At 36.1% G+C, this 26,255-nt stretch overlaps 1 protein-coding gene across 1 annotated transcript in view; it reads left to right on the top strand.

Moving 5' to 3' along the window:
- Nucleotides 1-26,255, top strand: part of SIPA1L2 (signal induced proliferation associated 1 like 2) — a 153,556-nt gene that overhangs the window by 53,600 nt on the left and 73,701 nt on the right. Inside the window, exons 3-5 of the mRNA XM_075146451.1 lie at nt 11,455-13,162; nt 19,960-20,093; nt 21,469-21,657. Coding sequence (XP_075002552.1) covers nt 11,698-13,162; nt 19,960-20,093; nt 21,469-21,657 — 1,788 coding nt within the window. The 5' untranslated portion in view covers nt 11,455-11,697. The remainder of the gene's footprint in view (nt 1-11,454; nt 13,163-19,959; nt 20,094-21,468; nt 21,658-26,255) is intronic.

Below are 26,255 nucleotides of genomic sequence, written 5' to 3'. Positions count from 1 at the left end.
GTGTTCCATAAAGTTTACATAAAACTTTAACCAAAACTATTTTCCATTACGACCCTTTTAAGTCTCATTGATAACAAGTTGTATAGCTTGACAGCAATTTGATTCTAGATAAGATATCAAATGATCACTGAACAGATGGCAATGACTTTTTATTGCTATCAAGTTGTGCTGAATTTGAGTGGACTGCTGAAAAATGAAGAACAATATTCTGCTAGCAACTCTCTCGCTCCAGCTACTGTTCTTCTGTTTATGTCTAGAATTATGTGAAAAGGTTTTATTCATTGAAAATGAACTGTGACTCTACAAAGCTGTAGAACAACCGGGCTGTAGCTTGGTTGCCTCAGAGAGGTGCTTGTTTGCCCAAGCTGTATTGTTTAGCACCAGGTGGTCCAGGCTCAATTGCATGTGCTTGGAAATGTTATGTGAACACAAGTTACCAAGTTATTTGGTAACTACGAAGATATTTAAGGTATTTTGTTAATATTATGAAATCTACTTTCCAAATTTACATTGTAAAATTAAAAACAAAATTGTTTTTATGTAGTAAGACTGTATGAATTAAGTGTATTATGGTCACCATAGATTTAAATGTATTTTTTTCCTATATGTAATTTCTGTTCTTTTGATTCAGAGGGAAAAGATAGAAAAAAGTGAAATCTCTGTTCTCAAAAAATAACTTATTTAAAAGGTATTGATGTGCAGTGATGTGAAATAATACTTTAGAGTTCTAAACCAATGCAAAAGTACGTGAGAAGTTACTTGCTGACATCTGAAACTGCAGAACCCCAGTCAGTTTGAAAGATTCAGAAAACTGGCCAGTAATATTTCAGTTTATGCTACCTCACAGTTCATACCTCTTAATAATGAACCAAGGTCAAACTAAAACAGTTTCCATAAAGAAACAGGATGATAAAGGCTAATGTTTCCTTTTTCTTTAAAACTTATTTTACTTTAATCAATCACTTCCTATGTTACTACTAAAAATAATTCAGAACTATATCAGAGCCATTCTACTGCCAAACGACATGGCATAAAACTTATTTTTGTGTTCTACTTTCTTGAAAACATAAGAAACAGAAACAAAGCTAGTATTTCTATTTCTTCCATAAAATGTGCCTTTTTACATGTACTCTGTACTCGCTTCTTAGTGAATATTTTAGATCTCTTCCACACTAGAATGTTTTGAGTTTTTCAACACTCCATCTGTTGTCATAGGCAGTGTTCAATGTTTCTTTATTAATTAGTGGGACAGCATGTTCTTTTAGTTTTTTTCATTGTTGTGAATTTTTATGATGGGTGAGATTATTCAAATTCTCCTTTGTTTTAACAATGAAGTGGACTTAAGCTCTTTTTTTCTCCTAAAAATGAACTAACTTGAACTTCTAAAACTGCATTTATCCACTTTGTGATTCCCTCTTTGCCCAGAAGTTGCAAAGTGTTAGAAAAACACTTTGTTAGCTGCAGCAGCTCAGTGTGTAAGTGAATGTCTAGAGTTGCCTTTAGTAATTACAGACTATTTTCATCCATCCTGGAGGAATGTGGCTGGTCAGGATGGCACAAAGCCAGGACTTTTAACAGGAGTCACACTCTTGAAAAATTTTGAGAAACCCTGTGTCCATTATTGTAAATACTCTCTTGGTAAGAACTAGGTAATCACAGCACGAAGCTGTAGAACAACTGGCCTGTAGGCTGGCTGTCTCCGAGGTGCTTTTTTGCCCAAGCTGTATTGTTCAGTGCCAGGTGGTCCAGGCTCACTCGCATGTGTTTGGAAATGTCAGGTGAATGCAATAAGTCTAGCAAAAGAAGGGAAGGGAATCAACACATTGCTTTTGTGCATTTCATTTGGAAACTGCAGAATGCTTGAGGAATCACTGGATGGTGCTGCATATATGCAGAGAGGCTGTATAGTGCATTTGTGATTTGCCTGGTCACATGACAGGGCAGGAGCTGGAGGATGACCCTCTGCTGTCACAGGCCTACAGCGGTAAGGCCTGTCTACAGGACTTCTTTAGAGCATCACCAATATAGTGTTTTTGTGGAATAATATTTTTTCCCAAAAGAAGCTGGAATAATTAACTTTGTGTTAACAGAAGATTTTTGGAATGGAACAGGGACTTTATTTCTCAGATGCAAGCTGTTGTGTCCCAATGATTAAAGTCCATGCACCCTCTTTTGTTACCTTTCACTGATGGATGTACTGGGCGTGTAGGTAGGCTCTTTCTACTTCAAAAAATTAGATGCCCTTAAAAGTTACATGCAGTATGTCTTGAGAGAGTATTTCTGGTGGAAGTAGCATTAATACCCTTCTAGTGATGAGTGTTTTGCTGTTTGGAGGAATCTGGTGATCTCTGGAGATGATGTCCAATGTATGGGTTTGTGAGCTCATACCATGGAATCCAAGTACGTGCTTAGGACAATGCAAATCGTCTGACCTCTCCAAAGTGAACACGGCAGGCTTAGTATCTGCTCCTGCCTGGAGCAGCATTTTACTATGAAACACAGTTATAATAGAAACATACAAAAGAACTTTCTTGTTCTGGCTGAAAATGGCTTTGTACATTTCAAAAGCTCTTTTGAATCTTGTGTCAGAGTCTGAAACCTGCTTCCTGGAATAGGCGGCCTCAGCTGTTTAATAAATATATTGTTTTATCTTTTTACTGAATGGATAAAAAAGCTTTATTTTGGGCCTTACTGTAGTAGACCTATAAAAAGTGGAATTGCCTCTTAGGGATTTTTGTGGCATACTGACTCTGAAAAGTTAAAGCTTACGGTCTCCTTCTCTTCTTACTGAACAGTTTATCCTCTTCTATTACTTGACTCCTTTTTCACCTTCAGTGCAGCCTCTGAACCTGCTACCACATTTCTACCTGCGAGTGTGAAATAACAGTCAAAATGTTAGCACACTTCTCCTTTCTTATCAACCTTTCATTAAAAACCATTTCTTCAGATACCCCAGGAGGCTCTAACTCCAATATTCTTTTTTTTTTTCAGAATAATTGAAAGCAATTGTACGCAGTATGTGAAAACAGCCTTATACACGTATCCCAAAAAAGGTTTGAGATACTTTCTCTAGAAAATACAGTGCTACAGTCAGAAATTTATCTAAAGGTATTTTTCTGTTAGAAATCACCTTTTGTTCCTGAAGTTTTACACTTCTGTAGATTAACTTTGATATGTATGGATAATGATGCTACTTAATTACTTCTAATTTTTCTATACCATCATTCTACCTGTAGCAATTTGTTATATATTGTGAGGACAAAAATTCTTACACTGTTAGTTTTTTCTCTTATGAAACCGGACAGGACATTTCTTAATATTTTTCTCTATGCCTGCTCTTGGGCAGAGTGCTTTTTTATTGGAATTTCAATAACCATTTTGTGCACTGAGCTAGAATTATAACAAAAAAGATAATTTCTGATGTGACTAATTCTGGAAGAAGGTAGAATATGTTCTTTTCATTGTTTTAAAATAATGGAATATACTTCCATTATTTCTTCTAAATTGCTGGGTTGTTCTTTGTTTCTGCCAGTATTTTACAAGAACTATATTAAAAACTTTTAACATTCTTAGTATTTGTTAATGTGTTTTAACAACCTGAAGGTAAAAGCTTTTGAAATGAAACACGTGTAGTATGTTCCTTTGTCAATATATAATACGAATATTCTCCTTTCTGTATAATTTTCTGTTATTCGGTTTACAGATGCTGAATTTCTCTTCTGAGTGTTATCCCAATGCATACAATTGGCTGTCAAAAGCTCATTTTCATGTGACAGGTTATTCACAACTACTGACTTCCCTTTTGGATTATGCAAATTGTTGCTTAGAGTCAGTACACGGTAGTCCTTTTACTTGTGTTTGAATGATGTGAATATGGTGCCCAAGTCCTATCTGTATCTTTCTAAGCTTTGCCTCTGAAAGTGACTTGGTACACTTGTTTACCAACTGGATTATCATAGTATTTAGCATCCTGTACGTCATACGAGGATCCTGTTGGGACAGGACAAAGAAATAGTCCCTGCCTTGGGGATTATAAAATTTAAATTAGAATACATGCATTCAAGCAGGAAGGGGCAATTCAAGAATCATGGAGGTATGAATATTTCTGAGCCTGTAGACAGTACTGTTTTTACTGAGGATTCAGAGGTTCTCCAACTTGCTTGAGAAGACCACTGAAAATTACTTTTTTGTTGTTTTTGAGTGGAACTTGCTTAATGCAAGTATTGTAAGTGAGAGTTATTCTGGAAGAGTAGAGATGATTCATTCATGCTCTGTCTAATCTGAACTCTCTTACTGCATAGGTTCTACTAGCTGAGGAAAAGTACATGTCATGCAAACAGCTTTTTACTTCCCACTTTGTAAGCTCTTGAACTGCACTGAATATGTAAAGTATTATACAAAATTTACTTGTGTTTATCATCTGCTGACTGATACTTCTTTGTATGAATCTTGTTTGACATACCTATATCATTATGTGTTAAAGATACTTCATTCTCAAAGATGAAACTGGAATGAAAATTCTGTATTATCAGTATTTTAAGGATAAATATATTTACAAGGAAACTGTAATTACTATGAAATGTTGTAGGCACAGAGATAAGTACATCTAAATACTTTAAGGTAGGGAAATGTCTGAGAGTCATTCAGTCTGACATACTTCTTTCTGTCCTGAAGAGATAATGTGCATGCATGTGAAGTATGTTTTGGGTGTCATTTTGGTCTCCCTGTACAAAACAGATTATTTAATGCGCTGTAAGTAGGGTTCTTTTTTTGTTATCTGCCCTTTGACACCTAGATTCGTGAATGGAAAGAATGAAAGGAAACAAAAACACTTTGGATTCTGTTTATTTAAAAATTTTTACTGATACAAGAACTTGACTGACAGGAATATGGCTTCTATTTGCAATTAGTAAAGAATCAGACTGCCAAAAAATGATATTGGTTAACAATAATCTATAAGGAGTTTGATGCTTTTTTGTTTGTGGTTTTTTTTTAATCCTCTCTCATGGGATAATAAGTGTTCAGTGCTTGCAGATGTTTTTTCAACCCTTCACTTGAAAAATTCCTTGGTCTAAGAATTTCATGTTAAGGTCTTTCCTTTTTACCTCATTAATTGCATTATGTTGTAGGCTTTAATGTATTTTGTTAGGTTCCAGAATTTCAGTTAAAAATAGCTGAACTGAATTGGAAGAGTGCAAATGAAAGATTCTCAGTGTGTGTCAGTGATAGTTTTGCTATTGATTTCAACATAATTGTGATTTTACTCTGCTATTTTACATGGTTCAACCTGAACAAGATATAACTTCAATTCCAGTTTTGTAGTTAAACTCTGCATAGGCTGCATAATTGAACTGTTTATAATAGAGCTGTAAGAATAGGAGGATATCCAGTTTGTTCTGGAAATCGAATTAGCCTTAATGCATCTCAGTGTCAAAACTTGTGCTAATGGAACAATAGAATATTGGTATTAAAATTCTAAGAAAATACAGCATTAAAACACTCAGTCACAAATTTATCTAAACATATTTTTCAGTAACAGAAGGTGATTTCTAACAGAAATTTTAAAATCAGTGACAGTAATAGCTTTATATAAAACATTGATATTCACTGAGAGATAACCTAGGTTGCTTGATGAAAAACTTGAACAGTGTCTTTTAATGAAGCAGCATGAATTGAGATAGAATGTTTAAGAGCAAATACTTGGGGAAAGTAGTAGAAGATATGCTAACGAGAAGCTGCTGGAACTTTGTCATAGATATTCTTTGGTGTAATGAGTTACACCAAAGAAAGTATATATTTTGTAACTGCTTTTTAAATTCTTTTTAATAAATGGCTGTTGTATATTTAAAAAAAAAAGTGGTCTAATAGTAGTAAGTGTAGTAGTTGGAAGGTGTGATTTATTAAATTATTTTCTCTGGAAAAGCCAAGATGACAGGTGGGGGATCTTGACCATAAGACAAACTCAAGTCTAACATTTTTGAGGAGTCTGTGTTTTACTGTTAAATCTTATACAATTATTCCTGTGGATGATGATGATATTTTTCTTAACCTGTTACTGAAGGAGAGCAGTTATGATTGGAGGTCTCTCTTAAAAATTAAACACCTTTCATTGAACAGCTGTGGAATTCAAAGTTCTGTTCTAAAGATCCATTGCTCCAAAATTACATGTTGCATTTCTGTCTCAATATTTACGTTTATCTGCCATTTGCTTTGTTGGAGAAGGGAACCGTATTTGAAGAACAGAGTATAACTTTTTATTTTTCTTTTTTTTTTTACCCCAAGTCTTGCACCAGGCTCAAACTCGTGTAATTCCACTGTTTTGATAAGAAATGTGATGGTCTTACAGCATCATTGAGAATCATGTAGGCTGTTGTCACTCTTAGTTATAGCTCCTTCCCGCCAGCCCCCAAATCAGCTAAGCTGTGGTATGATTGTTGGTGGATTATGCTGTAGATACATTTCTGTAACTATGTCATTTCAACACGGGGTTCTTTTCAGTTTCTACACTTGCATTTCTCTCACAAGCAAAGACTATAAATGTGAAGAAATACAGCACAACTAACGAAGTGTGCAACAGATATTCACTACACAGCAGCTCATATGTATTTCCATTAGTCAAATGAGGGGCTTCCCATCCTACTTGTGCCTCTTGTCTATGTCTGCATATTAATCAAGTACCTGAAATATGCGTATGAGAAGTAACCATTTATACTATAGTAGTTATAGTTTTAATTGTGAATTTGCCATGTATAATAATTTGAACCATTTTTTTTCATTGGCTGTGCTCATAATTTGTTCATTGTATTATTTCCAATCCATTTTCCACAGCTGCAATCTGAATAAATGGCTCAATTATAGTTAGTGTTATCCTTTAATATTCACTGTGCCTCATGGAAAACTTTGAAAGAAATATTCTATTTAAAGACAGTTATGCTTAAATATCATGGTTTTCTAAAGACATTTGCATGAAAACAAATGCATGAAGAACTCATTTTCCTCTTCCATACTCCTGTCTGCAGTAATAATTCTCCCGCGTGACATCATAATCAACTGTCATATGATATGATATCACAGTTCAGTGTCATTAGAATTTTCTGGCTTTGACACACAAATAAGTAGCATGGCTTGAAAACCAGGCATAGCCATCATTTTGCTTCTGAAAATTGGATAGTTCTGATTTATGAATCATTAAGAAATAAATGCTGTTAATAGATGTAAATCTGAAAACATTTGCTTATGTAGTCTGTTTTTAAAAATAAGCAAACTGAAACAAGTTTGAACTTGCATTAAAAAACTTTTTTGTATAGTTTTCTTCTTTCTCAAAAATTACTTTTTTTCCTAGTGGCAACCTTCGTTTTAGGAAATGATACCTTGTGATAGATTTGTTCGGTGGGTTATCTGGTCCAGAACTTGTGAAAATACAGGCAGCTTACGAAACATGTTCATTTCTCCTTTGCACTGTTCTTTTTCATTGCACTTAAAAGTATGAGCCTGAAGGCAGAATTTTCTTGCAGACTTTGGATTCCCATAAAGTAGCCATTGTGTAACTGCTGCTCTGTTATACTGGCATATAACATACACTACTACCCTACTACGTGCTTCTTTGAAGAGTGGAAACTAATCAGACACTGAGCACACAGAAAATGCTGTGTAGAATCAATTGAATGCAAATTAAATGTCTGATCTTCAGCTTTTGGCATATTATTCCTGCCTATACTCCTATTTTATCAAATTGCACTTCCCATTTTTTAAGATTAGTAAGCTTGAGAGTCATGGTTTATAGAATTGTCATCTTGATAAATAGTAGAGATTAATGCTTTCATCCAAATTATGCATTCTTTTTAGGACGATAACATTACATAATAATAGGGGCAGATTTCCAAAGTCTTGAGCAACAAAATGATCGCAGAAAGACTTCTTAAATAATTCATTTCCATCTATCAAGGCTGACATGAGGCAGCATTACCAAACAGCCTCCTTTTGACAGGATAGTCCAATAGTACAGTTCTTATTCATTGCTCTGCTACTGGCACAGGAACATTTGTGGGCACGTATCCAGGTCCCCAGGAAACTTGGAATCATTCCATGTTAAAGAACTGTAACTGTGGCTAACAAACCAGCTGCTGTATTGAGCTCAGAAGGAAGTCTTTGTAGCTGTGTGGAAGGAACTTAAGTTATTTGCATAACATCCAGCAGCCTTAGTGGGAAGGGTTGGCAGGAGCACAACAGCAGGGTAGGCATCCAGCTTTTCTTTTCTGACGATATCTGTCGGTGATTCCATTCTTGAATGCTAGGATGAGACGAAAAGAGAGAGAAGTGAAGAACTTGACCAAAAGGACTGTACAGGTCTGAAGAGAAGGGTACTCATGATCATATTGACAGTATTCTTTGTGGAAGTAATAGTTTATTAAATTCAGCAAACAAAAGCGGTTTATAATAAATAGTACCAACATCTATAGGGGGATGTTTGTGAGTTGCTAAATTCTTACTGTGGAGACAGAAAAACCTTAAAGAACAACAAATACAGGAGAATATAGTGCTATCCATCAGCATAGGTCAGCTGTCAACCAAAATGTGCTGTTGTACTGAGTTACAGGAATTCACAGGAATGGTCATTTATAGTAAAAACAGGTAGATTTTGTCAATTAGGCCAACTTCAGATTTAAAAAAAAAATTTACTAATATACCTTAAATATACTGCATCACATCTGCAAATATTAATATTTCCAATAAAATGTCAATTTACAGTTCCAAACCAGGCATTTCTTTGGTCTTCTGTCACATCAGCTTTACACTGTAAAGAAAAATAATTCTCTCTAAATACTACCTTTTGTAATGTGCCTTTGTTTTAAAATACTCAGGCCATACAAAAAGTCTTGCTTTCCTGTGGCCTTCAGGCTCTCTCCTGTCTTCCACAAATACAGCTGTTTGTGAGGCCAAATGGTAAATCACATTGTGGGTTTGGATTGAAAATAAATGGGGTGGTAGTGTGCATTTGTCGCTCTTTTCTCTTTTTTTTTTTTTCTTTACTCTTTTCGTTTTCTCCTTCCTTCTGTCTTCCACCACCTCATCCCTAATTTAATTTCAACCTGGATTATGTTCCTGGTCCAATTCACTACTTTTGCACAAATGGTTATGACAGGGGAAGAAGAGAATGGAATTTTTGCAGGATAGCCTTTTCTGACCTTATATGTATTTTCCCATTTTGTAAGAGATTATTTTTGTTTTTTTAAAAAACGCATGTACTAATGCAGAAAAGGCGAGAAGGCTAGAAGATGTAATTCACCATAATTTCAAAGAAAATTGAATTAATCTTCAATAAGAAGTTAAATATCTTTCCCGATATGTGAAATTGACCTTTCTGTGTTCTCACTATTTTATATTCTTGCAGAAACAGAAAAGATGATTCAGTTTTCCTTAAGTGTTTTTATTTGGCAAAGGTTTCTCACACTTCTATGACTGTATAAAGAACACTCCAAGAGATGACAAAAAAGCTCTCAGCTGTTCGCGTTAATGTGTATCCCACAGAAGTTTTCTTGTATTTCACCTTTGTAATATTACTTGTGTCCCAAAAATATTAAGTATATTGACATATCTGAGAGCAGCCCTACGGAGAAAGACTTGGGGATATTGGTGGATGAAAAACTGAATATGACCCAGCAATGTGCGTTTGCAGCCCAGAAAGCCAATCGCGTCCTGGGCTGCATCAAAAGAAGCACAGCCAGCAGGTCAAGGAACTTGATTTAGTAGAAGGTGTCCCTGCCCATGGCAGGGAGATTGGAACAAGATGATCTTTAAGGTGCCTTCCAACCCAAACCATTCTATGATTCTATGACTGGTATTTTCCTTTTTGTGTTGTATTTTCGTAAGTCAATGTTTAAAAATCCTACAGGCTACTTTTGAAATACTGTTTCTCTGAACACGGCAGTTGTTTAAACAATCTTTTGGACTCCTGTAAGGAACCAAAACCCTTGTTTTCATTGACATCATTGGCCATCAAACGGAGTTCTGAGGAATTCTTATGTAATGAAAGTAAGCTGCAATGTTATATTGTTATTGTTACCCATTCCTAGTAAAAGTCACATAGAAACCATGTCAATCGTGATGCTACTGTAAATCTAATTAATGCATTTTGGTAGAAGAGTCCTAAAGTTTGCTGTATTGTGTTGATTTCTGACAAACAGAAAAAATAATCTGTCAAGTTTTAATGTATATTATTTCTTTGCCCTCCCTGCTTCACACTCTCTTTTTTTTTTTTTTTGATAATTTTTATGGCATTAAATGCAGGGGAAAAAGACACTTATCTTCTGAGCTCCTCTTACCACCTCATATCTTCACTGAAATAAAGGGAGAATTCATATTCCATGCTAATTTGACCTGACCTTTTTTTTAAACTCTGGTAAATGCATATTATGCTTATTTGCAGCATCTTAAAACATTATTATGTTGGCATTTTTGTTCAAGGAACAAAAGCTGAAAAGAAAGTACATAACATGCTATCTTGTCTCTTATTTTAGTCTAGTTTTACGCAATGGGTTAAAGGATGGGCTCTGCCTGCAAAGGAATCTTCACAGCATGAGTCATGATCATTCTTAAGACCATTAAAGCCATTGAAGAATACTTTTATAACCTGACAATTCCAATTTTGTAAGCAAAGTAACGCTTATCAATAGGGCTACTATCTTTTCTTACTTGTGGAAGACAGCAGATGTGTTCTTTAGCATAGTAACTGAGTTAACAGTCTAGGCTTCCAACCAGAGGAATATAATGTAACAGAAACAACTATAACTGTTTTACACAGCTAAATAATAGTTTACACTCCAAATAAAGGAATGTAAGTAACTCTCCCTTTGGGGAGAGAGCGGGGGGGGAAAAGCGAAATACATTTATTCACTGAATTAATGATAGTGGAGAGATTACTTAACTTTAAAATGTTCTTTTAAATGGGATAAAACACTTTTCTTTGTCTAAGGTCCTATCTGTTTCATATATTTTGCTTGCATTTTCTACTAGTCTTGCCTCAGTAACGCCTTGTGTGTATTAGCCAGTTTCAAGCAAACTTGAACAAGGTATCTTAGAGATGGCTATGTTCTTTCATGTTATGTAAAAAAACCAGTGATTAGACAGAGAATAGGCATCTAAGTTGCTGTCAGCATTGAAGAGGACACAGAGAATTGTATGTGGCTATTCTGCTTAGCAGAACCTGGTCTGTTATACAGTGTGCGTGTACTGGTTAGCCCATGTAAGACATGCGGGTTCAAACTGCTCGTATCCTCTGGGCATCGTAGGGGAAACTGGGATTATTGCGTTCGTTGGGTTTTAAGGAGGCAGAGGGTAGAAAACCATACAAAGCAAGTCTCATTAGTTCCAGTTTCATGGGGAAGCAACATGGGAAGCTTACTGTTATTGACTATAAACATTTTAATACACTTTCTCTTCTTTTTTTATGAACAGATAAAAGAAATTTGTCTGGATTAATATTGAACTGAATGCGTCTGAACTGAAGGAAATGTTTTAAGATTGCTCTCCTGAGAGAAGTTGTACAAAAATGGTACACTGAGGTTTCTGCTTGCACTTCTGGGAAGACTGTAACTGTATTTTTTATATCGCAGTTTATTGGCTTATAAAAAACAATGTAATAACAAAAGTAACAGTAAATTTATGCAATAGTAGTGGTTCCCCTCCCACTGACTGGACATGAGTGATCAAAGGTCTTTGCAAGAAGATAAGCACAAAGTTAGCAGAACTTCCTCAAAGTTCAGGGAGTCTTCAAGAAGCATGCAATCTGATGATTATTTTGCTAGAAAACTTAAAGCTTTGAATGGTAGCATGGGTCCTCCTGTATCTTCAAATGCATCTAGCAAAACTGAAAATAATCAAACAAATGGTACACCAGCTGTGCCTAAAATGGGTGTTCGAGCAAGGGTATCTGAATGGCCTCCTAAAAAGGATTGCTCTAAAGAGCTGAGTAAAGCTGCTTGGGAAAACAGACCTCCAACCAGTTATGAAAGTGTTGGCTCAGTACTTCCGAATGGACAAAATGACCAAAGTGATGGACAACAAGAAGAGCTAGAATTGGAATTTACGGAGGGAAAATATTCGATTGGAGATCTTTTTGTTCATTCCCCTCAAAGGGGACTTCATCCCATAAGGCAAAGAAGCAACAGTGATGTGACAATAAGTGATATTGATGCTGAAGATGTGTTAGACCAGAATGCTGTTAACCCAAATACTGGAGCAGCTCTTCATAGAGAATATGGCAGTACCTCTTCAATTGATAGACAAGGCTTGTCTGGAGAAAATTTCTTTGCAATGCTAAGAGGATACCGAGTGGAAAATTTTGAACATAAAACCCTTGCTCCGTTTGGATTTTCAGAGTTTTTCCACTGTGATCCTGCAGTTTCTCCAAGTCTACATGCTGCTGCACAGATTTCCAGGGGAGAATTTGTCAGGATTTCTGGTTTGGATTATATGGATAGTCACCTACTTATTGGTCGAGACAGGGAGAAATCTTTCAAGAGGAGACTAAAATCAGAAGCAGTAGAAACATCTCTATTTAGAAAATTGCGAACAGTTAAAAGTGAGCATGAAACTTTTAAGTTTTCGCCTGATCTGGATGATAGACTTGACAGAAATGTTCGTTCTTGGAACTGTCAGAAATGTTTTGCACATTATGATGTTCAGAGCATTTTGTTTAACATAAATGAAGCAATGGCTACCAGAGTAAATGTAGGAAAAAGAAAAAATATAACCACTGGGGCTTCAGCTGCATCACAAACTCAGATGCCAGCAGGCCAAACAGGAAACTGTGAATCTCCTTTGGGAAGCAAAGAGGACCTCAATTCAAAAGAGAATTTAGATGCTGATGAGGGTGATGGGAAAAGCAATGATTTAGTATTGAGTTGCCCTTACTTCAGGAACGAAACTGGTGGGGAAGGAGATAGACGGATTGCACTTTCTCGGGCAAATTCAGCATCCTTTTCTTCAGGTGAAAGTTGTTCTTTTGAGTCCTCTCTGAGTTCCCATTGCACAAATGCTGGTGTTTCAGTACTAGAAGTACCAAGAGAAAACCAGTCCATTCACAGAGAGAAAGTGAAGCGTTACATCATAGAACACATTGATCTTGGAGCATACTATTACCGCAAGTTCTTCTATGGAAAAGGTAAGTTTTTATAATGCAACTGTTCTGAGGTATTCATGCATTAGATTTAAGTTGCTTAGTAAAGATTTTTTTTTTTCCCCTTCTTCTTCTCTATAGAAAGATGTAAGTATTACAGGGGATCCTGAAACTCTTTACTAAAATTAAGCCTGTTATTCTTACTCTCCCAGAGGGATATTCAACAACCAGTGGGTTATGTATAAAGTTATGTATAAAGTTCACTAAGTGTGGGGTCATTTAAATTAGTATGTAAACTAACTTCTCTGAACCAAACTTTCTCGTTGGGCAGGAGGAAAAGAAGACATTTCTATCCAGTAAATGCATTGGAAATACTGATACCCAGAGTAGAAATCATCCTTTCTTAAAAGGTGCCTCCAAAAGAGAAGGTTTTATTATTGAGGTTTCTGACTCCCTTCTTCTAGATTCTGCTGTCGTCAAGTGCCTTTTGGCTTTTCGTACTGTATGTGCATATACATACTCCTTAAACAGAGAGCTTCTGATGTTATTCAGTTTTTCAGCTTAAAGGTCATTGTTTTATACCTTTTTCCTAGCCTTTTACCCTATTCTTTTAGGATATGTTCACACTGCAAAGTGCCAGGGTACTCTGCAGCAGAGTAATTATCTTGGTTTGAATCGTTATTCAGATAAACTGTTTCCACTTTATTATCTAGTTTGGCTGTCTGTATTCAGTACTGCATTGTGCAATGTGTGTGAAATCTCTGTTTTTGTGGGGAGAACCCCAAAATACCTGTCTCTGTCCTTTCTGTATTACGAATTACAGCTCAGTCTTTTTGCTGTTATTAAAAGAAAAGAAAAAAAAAATCTGCTTCTGTCCTTAAAAGACTGTTTGTTACTGCCCAAGTCTTCCTGAAATCATACTTCCTCTACTTTCTAACTATATTTCAACAGCAGGAAATAAGCACTATACTGTACTCCTTCCTCCTGTGACCCTTTACAAGGGACTCGAAAGAGGATCCAGTACAGTGCTTGTTTTCACAATACAGTAGACTAGAACATATTGGCTATAAAAACACTCTATTGAAAAGGCAAGGAAGAAAAGGAGCTGGATCTCTCATGGAAAGGAGGAAAAAGACCCAGAGCTAAGCAAGTAATGGGCAGTAAACTCAGAGGTTCAAAATGGCTTTTAAGCTAGGCAGGTTGTAAAGGGTCAAAAAGTGTTGAGGGAGTCAGAGTAGAAGATAATGAGGGGACATTTGTAACAAAAGGGTGGCATATTTTTTGAGGGACAGAGAGAAGGAAGGATTGTCATAGATGGAAATAAAAGGAAGATTGTCAATGGACAAAGGTGGTGGCAGGATAGGAAGAAAAAAAGAAGACAAGGATTAAGCCAAGTGAAAGAGGACTTGTTTGTGAAATGCGTTTATCATGGATGAGTTACAGGTTCTGAAGGGCTGAACATTTTTTGTGAAGAACAATCTTGTCAGAGAGATTAAAAACAGAAAATAGAAAGAGTACTCAAAAGCACTTTAAATAATATACTATAAACAAACCTACTGACCTTTCTGGAAAGCTGATGCAAATGTAATTAGTTTTATAGAATCATAGAATAGTTTGGGTTGGAAGGGACCTTTAAAGGTCATCTAGTCCAACCCCCCTGCAGTGAGTAGGGACATCTTCAACTAGATCAGGTTGCTCAGAGCCCCATCCAACATGACCTTGAATGTTCCCAGGGATGGGGCCTCTGCCACCTCTCTAGGCAACCTGTTCCAGGGTTTCACCATCCTCATTGTAAAAAATTTCTTCCTCGTATCTAGTCTAAATCTACCCTCTTTTAGTTTAAAACCATTCCCCCTTGTCCTGTCGCAATAGGCCTTGCTAAAAAGTATGTCCCCATCGTTCTTATAAGCCTCCTTTAAGTACTGAAAGGTTGCAATAAGGTCCCCCCGAAGCCTTCTCTTCTTGAATAACCCCAACTCTCTCAGCCTTTCTTCATAGGAGAGGTGTTACAGTTTAATTAACTTTTGTTCTGATATTAGGTATATATGATCTCTTGACTAAAAGTAAAATATGTTTATATTAATATAGTATTAAAAAGTTAAGAAATAGTATCTAGAGTTTTATCCCACATAGTATAATACCAGGAAACTTGAATTGTTATTGTCCTTGTTACTGATTGTTCTGTAGTTAGAGTTCTTCAAAAGTAAATATGATGTGATGCATTTAATATCCAGTAATAAATTGCTACCCTCTCAAATTTACAGTAATGTATAAGCCATGCCCTGTTCCACATTATCTTTCTATAGAGCTGTAACAGAAGCTACATGAGAGAAATCTGTATTGGATGACTCATGAGACAGATAGTAAGTCAGGGCAAACATGTTGATGGAACGAAAAACTTAATTTTCCATACCTATTATCTCAAGGGATCAAGCATGTAAGGAATCTCCAGGTTATTTCCAGCTGAACACAGTTCTCACCTAAGCAAAGTTTATTGTGGATAGAGGAAATAAAACAGGCATTTTGCCTTGAGCATCAAAATGTCTTGCTGCTGTGCTGATCTCCCATATCTGTGCTGATCTCCCAAGAAAAAGTGACATTTATATGCATACTGAGTCTTACTTGGTGCTATTTCATGACAGTGAGCTCTCCTAGCTGATTGTTCATTGAATTGTAGATTTAATAGCACAATTGAATTTAGCAAAATAATTGTGGAAGGACGAAATAAAAATTTAGCAAACAATAGTTACTTGTATATAGAGACATATGTAATGCCACCGATTTTCTTTGCCTTTAACAAGATATCTATGAAAAAGAAATAACTTTCTGAATATTCCATTTAGTTCACAGTTTTATAATTGGCACTTGTCAGCGTACAAGTTTTATTTCTGTTTTAAAATGCATGGAAGAAACACCCTGGCATGTGTATCACTAATTATTCCATTCCCTTTCAAGAAATGAGAAATTTTGAATTCAGTGTCTTCTGAAATGAGCTGTAGTTTTATACTGCATATTTATTAGCTTTGTAACTATTGTTAAAATCTAATCCAACGCGACTGATGTAAAATATGTTAATGTTTATGGAAAATATCTTCTCAGTTTTCAGTTAAGGTTTGTAAAAGCTAGAATATTTTATTTTATCTCATGGTTTTGATTTATTAATGGTCTCCTTTAGTGAACTATATTTTTGTGGGATAAAAAGGGATGAGAAGGGGAAAAAAGCTATGTTCATTTTTAAAAAGGATAATTGAAATATGCTTTTATTATCATTGATTTGTCCTTTTCCCCTTGTGCAATTATCCTCATAATACCTTGAGACTTCACTATTACTACCATGTTTTTTCTTTGAGGGATTCTTGCAACCATTTCTTAATATGTTATTGTATCTATCTGCTGATATCAAACTGAAAAATGTCCTAGAAGAAATGTACAGGCTTAGCAAGCGTTTGGTATTAACTCAGTTTTGTATAAGTAAGGCTTTTGTATTAGAAGAAAAGTTAACAATTATTCCTCAAAATGAAAAAGTGAAAAAATGAGGAATACTATACCATCTCTCTTTAAACAGCTAGAAAATAGCACTTATTTTCTTCTCTTCTCTCCAGTCGATACTTTTAAATCAACATAAATACTTTTATATGAGCTTAATGAGTTTGTACTTTATGAGATTTGAAAAAAAAAAAGTGCTTTGAATTAAAAATGTTTTCCCCAAATCCCAGAATATCAGTAGCCATGCTATTCTTTAATTTACTGCAGCTTCTTTAATTCCCATTCTTGAAACTGTTTTATCCATTTTATTTTTAATGTACATAAATAATGTCTTTGGTTTTGTGTCTTTCATGTTGTACAAGAAATAAGCAGATATCTGCCAAGCTTGCATTTTTCTGCTCAGTAATACTGCAGCCAAGAAATCTAGTAACTATGGAATACCCTTTTCTAGATTTACATCAAAATGGAAGGCTATAGAAACCCTACCTTTTGTCAAAACCTGAATATGCAGCTGTGGGGAGTTTTTATGTTGTTGAAAGTGTTCGGCCTCTGAATCTCTCTCTCTCTTTCTCTCTTGGGTCTGTGAAATCCTATTCCATTTGATAAATTTGCCTGTTAAGGCTCAAAGTTTTAATTTGACATTGGGAAGTCCATGAGGTATAATTTATCCGTGCAGGTAGAATGCTCAGGCTGGGGAAGGAATGCAGTTGGTGAGCATGAGCGAATAATTTAATGTCTGTGCCCTTTGATCCCAGGTGTTCCTTCCAAAAAAAGGATGCTAGTTATAATGTGCTGCTACTCATTTTTTCTCTACTGGGAGATGAACTGTAACCACCAACATACTTTATAGATAGATTTTTGAAAGACTACTGGAAACTTAATTTAAACTTGATTTGACAAATAAGATTGTCATTTGTGTAGAGATAATTATCTTTTTGTATCCATTCCGAGAGTATGGATGACTTCTCAGTGAAAGATATTTTGCAAAAACTTCCTTACATATTTCTATAAATACTTTTTTTTTTTAAATACAATGTATCAAACTAGCTCAAAAATGCTAGCAACGTGTTTTTCAATCCAGACAATCTTAAAAGGAGAAATTAGTCTATTACTTCATTGCTATTTAAAATATGGAATTATAGCATAAATTGGATTGGAAGACATTTCTGGAGGTCATCCAGTCTAATTCCCTGTTTAAAGCTGCCTTTGAAGGTAGGTTCTGAATAGGTTGCTCAGAACCTATTCCCCTTCAGCTGCCCCTTTAGCTTTCGACCATCCCTAAGGATGGAGATTTCACAAACTCTCTTGACAAGCTGTTCCTGTGTTTGATTTCCCTCAATGAGGGGCTGCCTCTTGTGATGGTTGCATCTTGTCCTTTCTCTCTGCACCTTGGAGAAGGGTCTGGTTCTCCCTTCTCTATAACCCCCCATCAGCTAGTGGGATCCTGCAATTATTTCCCCCCTTAACCTGCTCTTCTCCAGGCTGCGCAAGCCCATCTCCTTCAGCCTCTCCTCATCTGGTATATGTTCCAGCCCCCTAATTGTCTTGGAAGTTGTCTCCTGGCCTTATCCCAGCCCGGAGTGTGGTTAGCCTTCACCTCTGCCAGGGAGTTCTGCTGGCTGCTGTTGCTCACCAGGGTCCCCACTGCTTTTCCACAGAGCTGCTGCTAAGACAGTTGGTCCCTAGCCTGTGCTGTTGTATGAGCTTGTTCTGCTCTAGATACGGGTCTGTGTTGGTCTTCATAAGGTTTTTGTCGATCCATTTTTTCAGATTATCAAAGGGAGAGTTGGTTTTAACATGTCAGGTTGAAAACTTCAGTGGTTTAGGAGTTGCTTCACATACAGCTCAGCTGTCCCATCTCAGCAGCAGCTGCCTCCAGGGGAAGAGGAGAGTGGCCAGTGAAGCACAGAGACCCTACAGCTATAGGACTCTCTACCTGTGTGGATGGGTTAAGCTCCTTTGCCCGCTTTTGTAAAATACTGTGAGATTTATGCATTTCAGTATCTGGCCTATGTGCATATTACTCATTTGTTAAAAGCCTGTCGGTTATTACCCTTTATCTGTTGCACCCAAATACAGCCCTAACCTCCAATACATGCACTGTTCTCCTTGAGCTTGGTCATGTACATGAACTTGCTGAGGATGCATTCCATTCCATCATTTAGATAATTTAAAAAAATGCTAAACAGTAACAGCTCCACTAACAACTTTTGATAAACCTTTTAGTAACTGGCCACTAATTGGAGTTCGTATTACTGATCACAGTCCTTTGAGGCCAGCTGTCCAGCCAGTTTACGTCCACCTTGTAATTTGCATGTCCAAACCATGTCTTTTCAGTCTAGCTACACGGATAGTATGGGAGACTGTGTAAAAAGCATTGCTAAAGTACAAGTAGGTGACATTCATTGCTCCTTCCTCATCCATAAAGCCACTCATCTCACTGTAGAAAGCAACTGGGTTGGTCATGCATGATTTGCATTTCGTAAATCTATGCAGGCTGTTTCCAAGCATCTTTTTGTCCTTCATGTGCCTGGAAATGTCTTCCATGGGAATTTGTTCCTTAATCTCCCTGGGAACTAAGGTTTATGGTGACTAGTCTATAGCTTCCCAGACCTTCTTTCTTGCCCTTTTTAAAAATGAGTGTAACCACTCATTATGACCTTTCAAAGGTGTGATAAAGAGTGGCCTTACAGTGACACTGGCTAGTTCCCTCAACATGTATCCTGTTTGGTCCCATGGACTTCAGTGTGTCTAGTCTGCTTAAAAGGTCTCTAACTTGATCTTCCTCTTCTGTCGGTAGTGCTTTACTCTCCCAGACTGGGCCAGTTGGCTCAAGGATGAATTTAACTATTCATCAAAGATTGAAGAGTTGCTAGCCTCAGTTTTCACTTGTTAAAACTGAGTTGCTACTTTGAATGAATGTAAAGCTTTAAATAAGAATAAATTGAAGGAAATGAAGGAAACTACATAGCACCTTATTTGTTTGAAGACTGTTAGCTTTTGTTGAAGACTTTATGTGGATATAGTTTCTCCAAAGTAGTTTCTTACAGCATCAAGCAAAATGATTAATTTCATAGTAACAAAAAATGCAAAAAGTTATTTCATAGTAGCAGCAGTTGCAGTAATTTGAGTTATGTGATATGAGTGATCATTCTGCTCATCAAAATCAGCATTTTCTAATTTATGTACTTAGCAGTTCAGAAGATCACAAGCCAGTGTATTTACAGATCTCATAGCTCAATTAAAAAGAATATTTTTTTCTTCCGACAGAAATTTTTAATGAGATTTGATGGACATTTTCTATGAGACTCATACTTCATTATTCTCTTCTCTCTTCATTCACTCTCATGCAAAAGAGCATCAGAACTACTTTGGAATAGATGAAAATCTTGGACCTGTAGCAGTCAGCATCCGGAGGGAGAAGGTTGAAGATGCCAAGGAGAAGGAAGGATCTCAGTTCAACTATCGTATAGTTTTCAGGACAAGTGAGGTAAGTTTTTTTCAGTAATTCTGCAAAGGAGTGGAAAAGTTAACTTAGAGCTTAGGATACTAGTTGTTTGTCTGTGGATATGTTGCTAACTTTGAAAGTAAATCTGTTCATGGGAAAGGGATGTTTCTTGTACTGTTAGTAAATGTAGTTGCTCCTGGAACAAAGTTTTCCTCTTCTGTTCTGCGTAAAATTTTTCTCTTTTTGAGCGGGCACCCAAAAGGAGGTAAGTTGGCTAAGGGCATCTGCAAGGGGCAAGCAAGGGAACAGATTATAAGAACAAAGCTGAAGATAAGTTTGGATCAAGCTGTTTGATGTTAAGTTTCTAATGATAGAAATAAAAGATTAAGAAATGTAGGAAAAAAGGGAGGGGAAAAATATGAAAGCTAGTACTACGACTTATTTGTAGTGTTTTGTTTCAAAATACTTTCTCAGAGCTTTTTTCTGTGAGATGTTTTTATATACTTCTACATACATGATTTGTGGAAGGAATATTAATATGTTGATAAAAATAATTGTTTTATTGAGAAGAATAGCTCACTTGTGATCGTTGTGGAAGGACACCTCTCAACTTCTATTTCAAGTGAATTAGTATCTCTTGCAAACTAATTTCTTCTTTATCACAGCAACCAGCTTTGATTTGTATGAAAATACAGAGTGTTATTATTGTAGCAAGCAACTATAAATTTTCATAATCCTTGCTTTTTATTGTGATTAGGACATAGATAAGTGTTAGCTAGACCTCCTGATATCTCTGGGCTCATGTGCTTTTACAAACAGATATATAAACAGATATATATATAAAATTTTTTTTTTTATTAGGCTAGGTTTTTCTTTTATTGCGAAAAAAGGGGTGTCTCTATATGTATGTGTGGAGAGGTGATTCAGCTGACTCACTTCTAAGAAATTACTCTCTTTTTGCCAAATACGATGAAAGTAAAACAGCATGATTGAAAAAATAGGTGCATGGGTTAAATGAAGGTGCCAGGAGCTGTGGCTTACCTCAAGCTGTCCAACCTTACATTCAACTACTGTGTCTGCTAGGGTAGTATGGCATTAAAATTAATAATTTTTAGTTTTCCTTGTGTTTTAAATACTTTTTTCCAAAAAAGCAATAGTCTTAGGAATTAGAATAAGTTAACAAGATTATCAGTGAATTTCTTTAAACAAAATATATATTTGTCACTGAGACAATAAAAGCCTGTCTCCTGTTTAGAAGTTATTTAGTAATCTTTGTACTGGTTAAAAAAATTAAAAATAGGGATCGTTTCTTCCCATTCTTTCTTCCATACTTTTGCTAAAACCTGAAGTTTATACCTTTAAAAGTTATTTTAGTATTAGAACTAAATATGTTTTGTGTGTTTTACCTTTACTGCAGCTTACTACTCTTAGAGGAGCAATTTTAGAAGATGCTATACCATCCACTGCTCGGCATGGCACAGCAAGAGGTCTGCCTCTCAAAGAGGTACTAGAGTATGTAATACCAGAGCTGAGCATTCAGTGCCTGAGGCAGGCTTCCAACTCACCCAAAGTACCCGAACAGCTGCTTAAACTGGATGAACAAGGGGTATGTAGCATGAGACTTTTCTTTAAAGACTATTCATTTTTTAAAAAAAAAAAACTTACCTTAAGTATTTTGTAGGCAATGTTAATAACCATGGATCTGTAATGCAAACCATTCACTTTCTTGGTTTTGGAGATACTTGTGTATTTTCATTTACAAAATGAGGTTTGCTTTTATAAGCAAATTATTTTTAAAATATGTTGCAACTTAGGAAAAACATTATTGGTCTATGGAGATTCTCTTTAGATGAGTGAGTGAGGGAAAGATTATAACTGAAATTTTAACATGGGTAAGAAGTGATTTTCACAATCTGTATTTACACTTTAACGTGTACAAAGCTGAATGCAAATGAAAATACATCTAACATTTTATTAATATTGTGTATATGTAAGGAGGCAAAATGATATAACGTATTAAGTCTCTGCGTCTAAAATTTTGCGTTGTTTTTAACAATAACATTTTCTGATTAACTTGCATTAGTCTTACTAGAATAGAATGCATCTGGGTTCAAACTGAAATTGTGATTGAGACTAATGAATTAATTGCATGGCAATGAAATATTCATATGGCTTAAATTTGGAGAGAAAATGGTGAGGCCTATTGGATTCAATAAAGTGAATCTGCTTCATTCAAAGCTAGTGATTAAATTTGTAGCTTCTGAATATTTTGTGAAGGATAGGCTTGTGATGGCTTTTAAATCAATTTTTAAAACTGTGTTTTTAAAAAATGTTCATTTAAAGTGAAGATTGCACTGTCTAGACAAAAGTCAGTATCTATCTGTTGAAGTTGAACCAGCTGATGGATCCAGTTGATTATGATGGCGGTATAATTAATTTTTTAATGGTAATTCAGTTTCGAATATAGTGATTGTGTCTAACATTGGTGGTGTCTACCAGAATTCTTCTGTCTTCTCTTGTGGCTGTAACAATTGCTCAAAACCAAGTAAATATAGAAAAAGGAAGAGAACTGCTTTTTTGGGTGGATTGTTAAGCTAGTTTTGTATGTAAATTTTACTACTTTTGTTCACTGTAGTCTTTGAGGAGGACTTTTAATTGAAAATTCATTTTGCCAAATGTCCTTATCTTTTCCTGTGTTTGTCAGTTCTTCTGATAAAACAATAAAGGGAAATCAGAAGCACTCAGTTCTGAATCTAAGAGTTCTTGATGTACTGTTGCTCTCTGTCTTTCCTGTTTGAGCTCCAGAGTGAGTTTAGGTTAATCTAATAAATAATATTCACTGCTCAGAGGGGCAGTATGTTCTAGGCCGAATAGAGTACTACTTTATTTGACCTGACCTGAATATTTCCCAAACTCACTAAAAGTATTTCCGAAAAATTGGAAACAGAGATTGTCCATTGAACTGACCAAAGAAATTCTTTAATTGTCAACTCCAAATTTTGAGAGACAGCAGTGCATAGCACTTCTTTTTATTTTGGGTGATCAATTCTGAAAATTCAATCCTATTGTGAAATGGGCTGACACCGGGCAAAATGTAATATTAACGTATCTTATGTGCTGCTTATTATGAGATAATTACTTGAACATAGACAGAAAGATGTGCATAGAACTGGCATGAGATCCATTTATGCTTTTAATCCTCTTATGTACTTGATGCTTTCAGTTTATTAATCAAGCAAATATAAAAAGAGTTATGCTTGGCAGCTGAAGGTGATGACTGGATGAAGCGTCATGAATTTAAAAATATGAATCATGTTCTAGAGGATTAATACTGTCACCAGAATAATATTCATTTTGCATAACGGTGTATTAAATGTTTGCATAGTTCCTCAGCAGCCTGAAGACTGTTTCAGTGTTTTGATTTCATTTTCTACCTGTTTCATAGTTTTCAGGGAAATCTAGTATGGATTATGGAGGAAACATGTGGCTAAAACTTTGTCTCTAAAATAACAGTAGAATGTAGATGCAAATTGGATGGTTGACCTAATTTGAGTATATGAATAAAGAATCTGCATTTTCCCAATTTATTCTGGCATATGGTGATCAGCATTAGATTTGACTGTAAATTAACAAGAAAAGTCAACTCTTTATCCATAACCTGGACAGGATTTTATTTAAATTTTTTTTACCTCCCTCTAGTTCGCCCTCCCCATTTCTGCTAATGGTTGTTTATTGTGTATATGCTTTTTGGTTCCCTTCACATCCCTCTGGGAATGTTCACTTCTCTCTAGGCCAAAGGCTGAAGTTTACATAAAGCCCAAAGAAATTAGGAGCTTTGATTGCAGTGATATTTAGTGGCTATTGAGTGTCTAATCTCTTGAGGTTCCTTGCCAGAACAACTCTACAATCTTCATATGATGAAAGTCAACAAGTTGTTGTTACATGATAAAGAATCTGTACTGTACAAGAAGATGACAAGATGCCAAGATTCAGTAGTGAGTGATTCTGACTAGAACATAGTCATTTTGAGTCAGGAAGGACTGCTATGCACCTTTAATACATATCATATACCCAAGTAGCTAAATGGGTTTAGAAATTATTTTCTGATGTCACGTTATTAAATTGTTCTCAGTGTTACATTAAATGTAAAATTTCTAATTTAGAAATCATGAAATCAGAACCGTGTCTGTAATTATTTACTTAAAAAGACTTGAATAAGCATGCAGTACCATTTCAAAACTGGCAAACTTTATCAGTTTTAAATATTCTGATTTTTCATGCCAGTTAAATGTGCCACATAAGAAGATCCTGCCAAAGCTCATTTAGTTACTTCTTTCTTAGGCATTGACATTCTAAAGGTACCTCGATTTCTGGTTCTGCAGAGTCCCCATGATCTTGGCATGAGAGTTGTTTTGCTTAAGTCTACTAATTTCATAGTCACGAGTGCTCCTACCACACGGGTAGGAGGTTCAGATTACTGCAAAGGAGCTTGCAGCTGCTGCTTTGTTTAGGAATAGTGGTATCGGTAGAATCAAATTTGTACATAATTGCCTGCCTAGTGTTTACAGTACTTGTCCATGAAGTGAAAACCCAGGATTAGTTCCTTCCTTGGGCTGGGGGGTTTCAGATCCTCATCTTCAGTGTCACCTAGGACAATGTTTAAACCATGAGATGGTAGGTTGTTTTGGAAGATAGAGGTATACTTCACTCCTGTTTGGAATTATATTGATATTCGTGAACAAATTCAGGAATGACTGGTGTCCTCAGAAAGAATGAAGGAGTGTGATCGCATATTTCTAGACTGAGTATTTTGCCCAGGTGCTTCTTTACTGTTAGTTGTTGCCCTTACTGTTGGTAGGTCAGTTAGCATTTAACTTCTCCGCTCCTCAATTCTAGTGTGAAGTCAAGGAAATTAACTTAAATACCCTGTGGTTTAAGCTAAACTATTTGACACAGAGCTGGGATAGAGGTGGCAGTGTGGTCACAATCATTTTAAGTCTCTGCTGGGAAGCGTTAAGTTAACAGCATTGCTTCCTGTAATCTAATGTTTATATGACCAGTTCTCTTCCAGTTTCCTCCATGAAATGTTCATGCTAGCTTTCCTCTGAACACAATAGTCACCAGTGTGCAACCTAGAATCTTTTGTTAAATACCTAACTCTCTCCGGGCAGTTCTTCAAAGTGGGGATCAAACAAGGAAGCACTCTGGGTGGATAGTATCTAATGCCAGTCAAAGGGAAACGACAAGAGCAAGCTGGTATCGTAACTCTGCCCTGCTCCAGAGTTCAGCGGTCTCACTCAGGCAGCTCCTACAGTGCATCCATAACCCAGAATCTCCTTTTATTTCAGATGGTCATCCCACCCATTCCACATCAAACTTTGGCACAGCTCCTAATTCTTCTGTGTTCTGTGCTGCCCAGGTGAAAATTTATTGCAGCACCATTCCTCGTTCCTGTCCTTACTAAGACTGTTCTTTGTTCCTAACTGCTCCACGGTCAATGGCCTTCTGCCAGAGTATGTTCCACAAAGGCTCACCCCTACAAAAAGCAGTTATCAAAGGGAGAGGATGGATTGGGGCTCACCAGAGAGGCAGGAGGGCTGCCATCATACATTACTCTTATTCCTGCTGTGCTGCAGGTTTTCTACACCAGTAGACCAAATTCTGTAGTGTGCATTGCCATGAATATAGATCTACTGAAATCACAGAGTTAGGCCTGTTAAAATGAGAAGAAATTGTCCCACTGATAGGCTTAACTTCATAGTAAGAAAAGAACTCCAGGCCCAACTGATGTTATGAAGTGTTTGAAGTGTTTTGCTATTGACTTTAACAGCCTAGCATTTCCCTGTTACTTCATTTTAATATATTTACCTTTTGGGCATGAGATTCTTAGTGTCAATGATTCTATCTATGGCCTTCAAAAATCTTCATTAACTTGGACATCTTGGGGATTTTTTGTGTGTTGGTTGTGTATGAAGGTAAATAGTTAAACCAAGAATGCTGTCAAGTTAAATCTTGAATTGCATGGGAGACAAAAAGAATACTAGCTAAGAAAAGCAGTAGCATCATGAAAATATAGAAGACTAGGTTAGTAAAAGCTTAGCGAAAGCTTTCATTTCTCCAGAGGTGATGAGGATTTGGGTAGTGGTTTTCTTTTTTTGGTTTGTTTTTTGGTTTTTTGTTTTGTTTTTTTTTTTTAATTGACTG

This window comes from Calonectris borealis, chromosome 3 (assembly GCF_964195595.1).
Source record: "Calonectris borealis chromosome 3, bCalBor7.hap1.2, whole genome shotgun sequence".
Classification (NCBI taxonomy): Eukaryota; Metazoa; Chordata; class Aves; order Procellariiformes; family Procellariidae; genus Calonectris; species Calonectris borealis.
The sequence above is the reverse complement of the archived record's forward strand: the minus strand, read 5'-3'. Positions and strand labels throughout refer to the sequence as shown.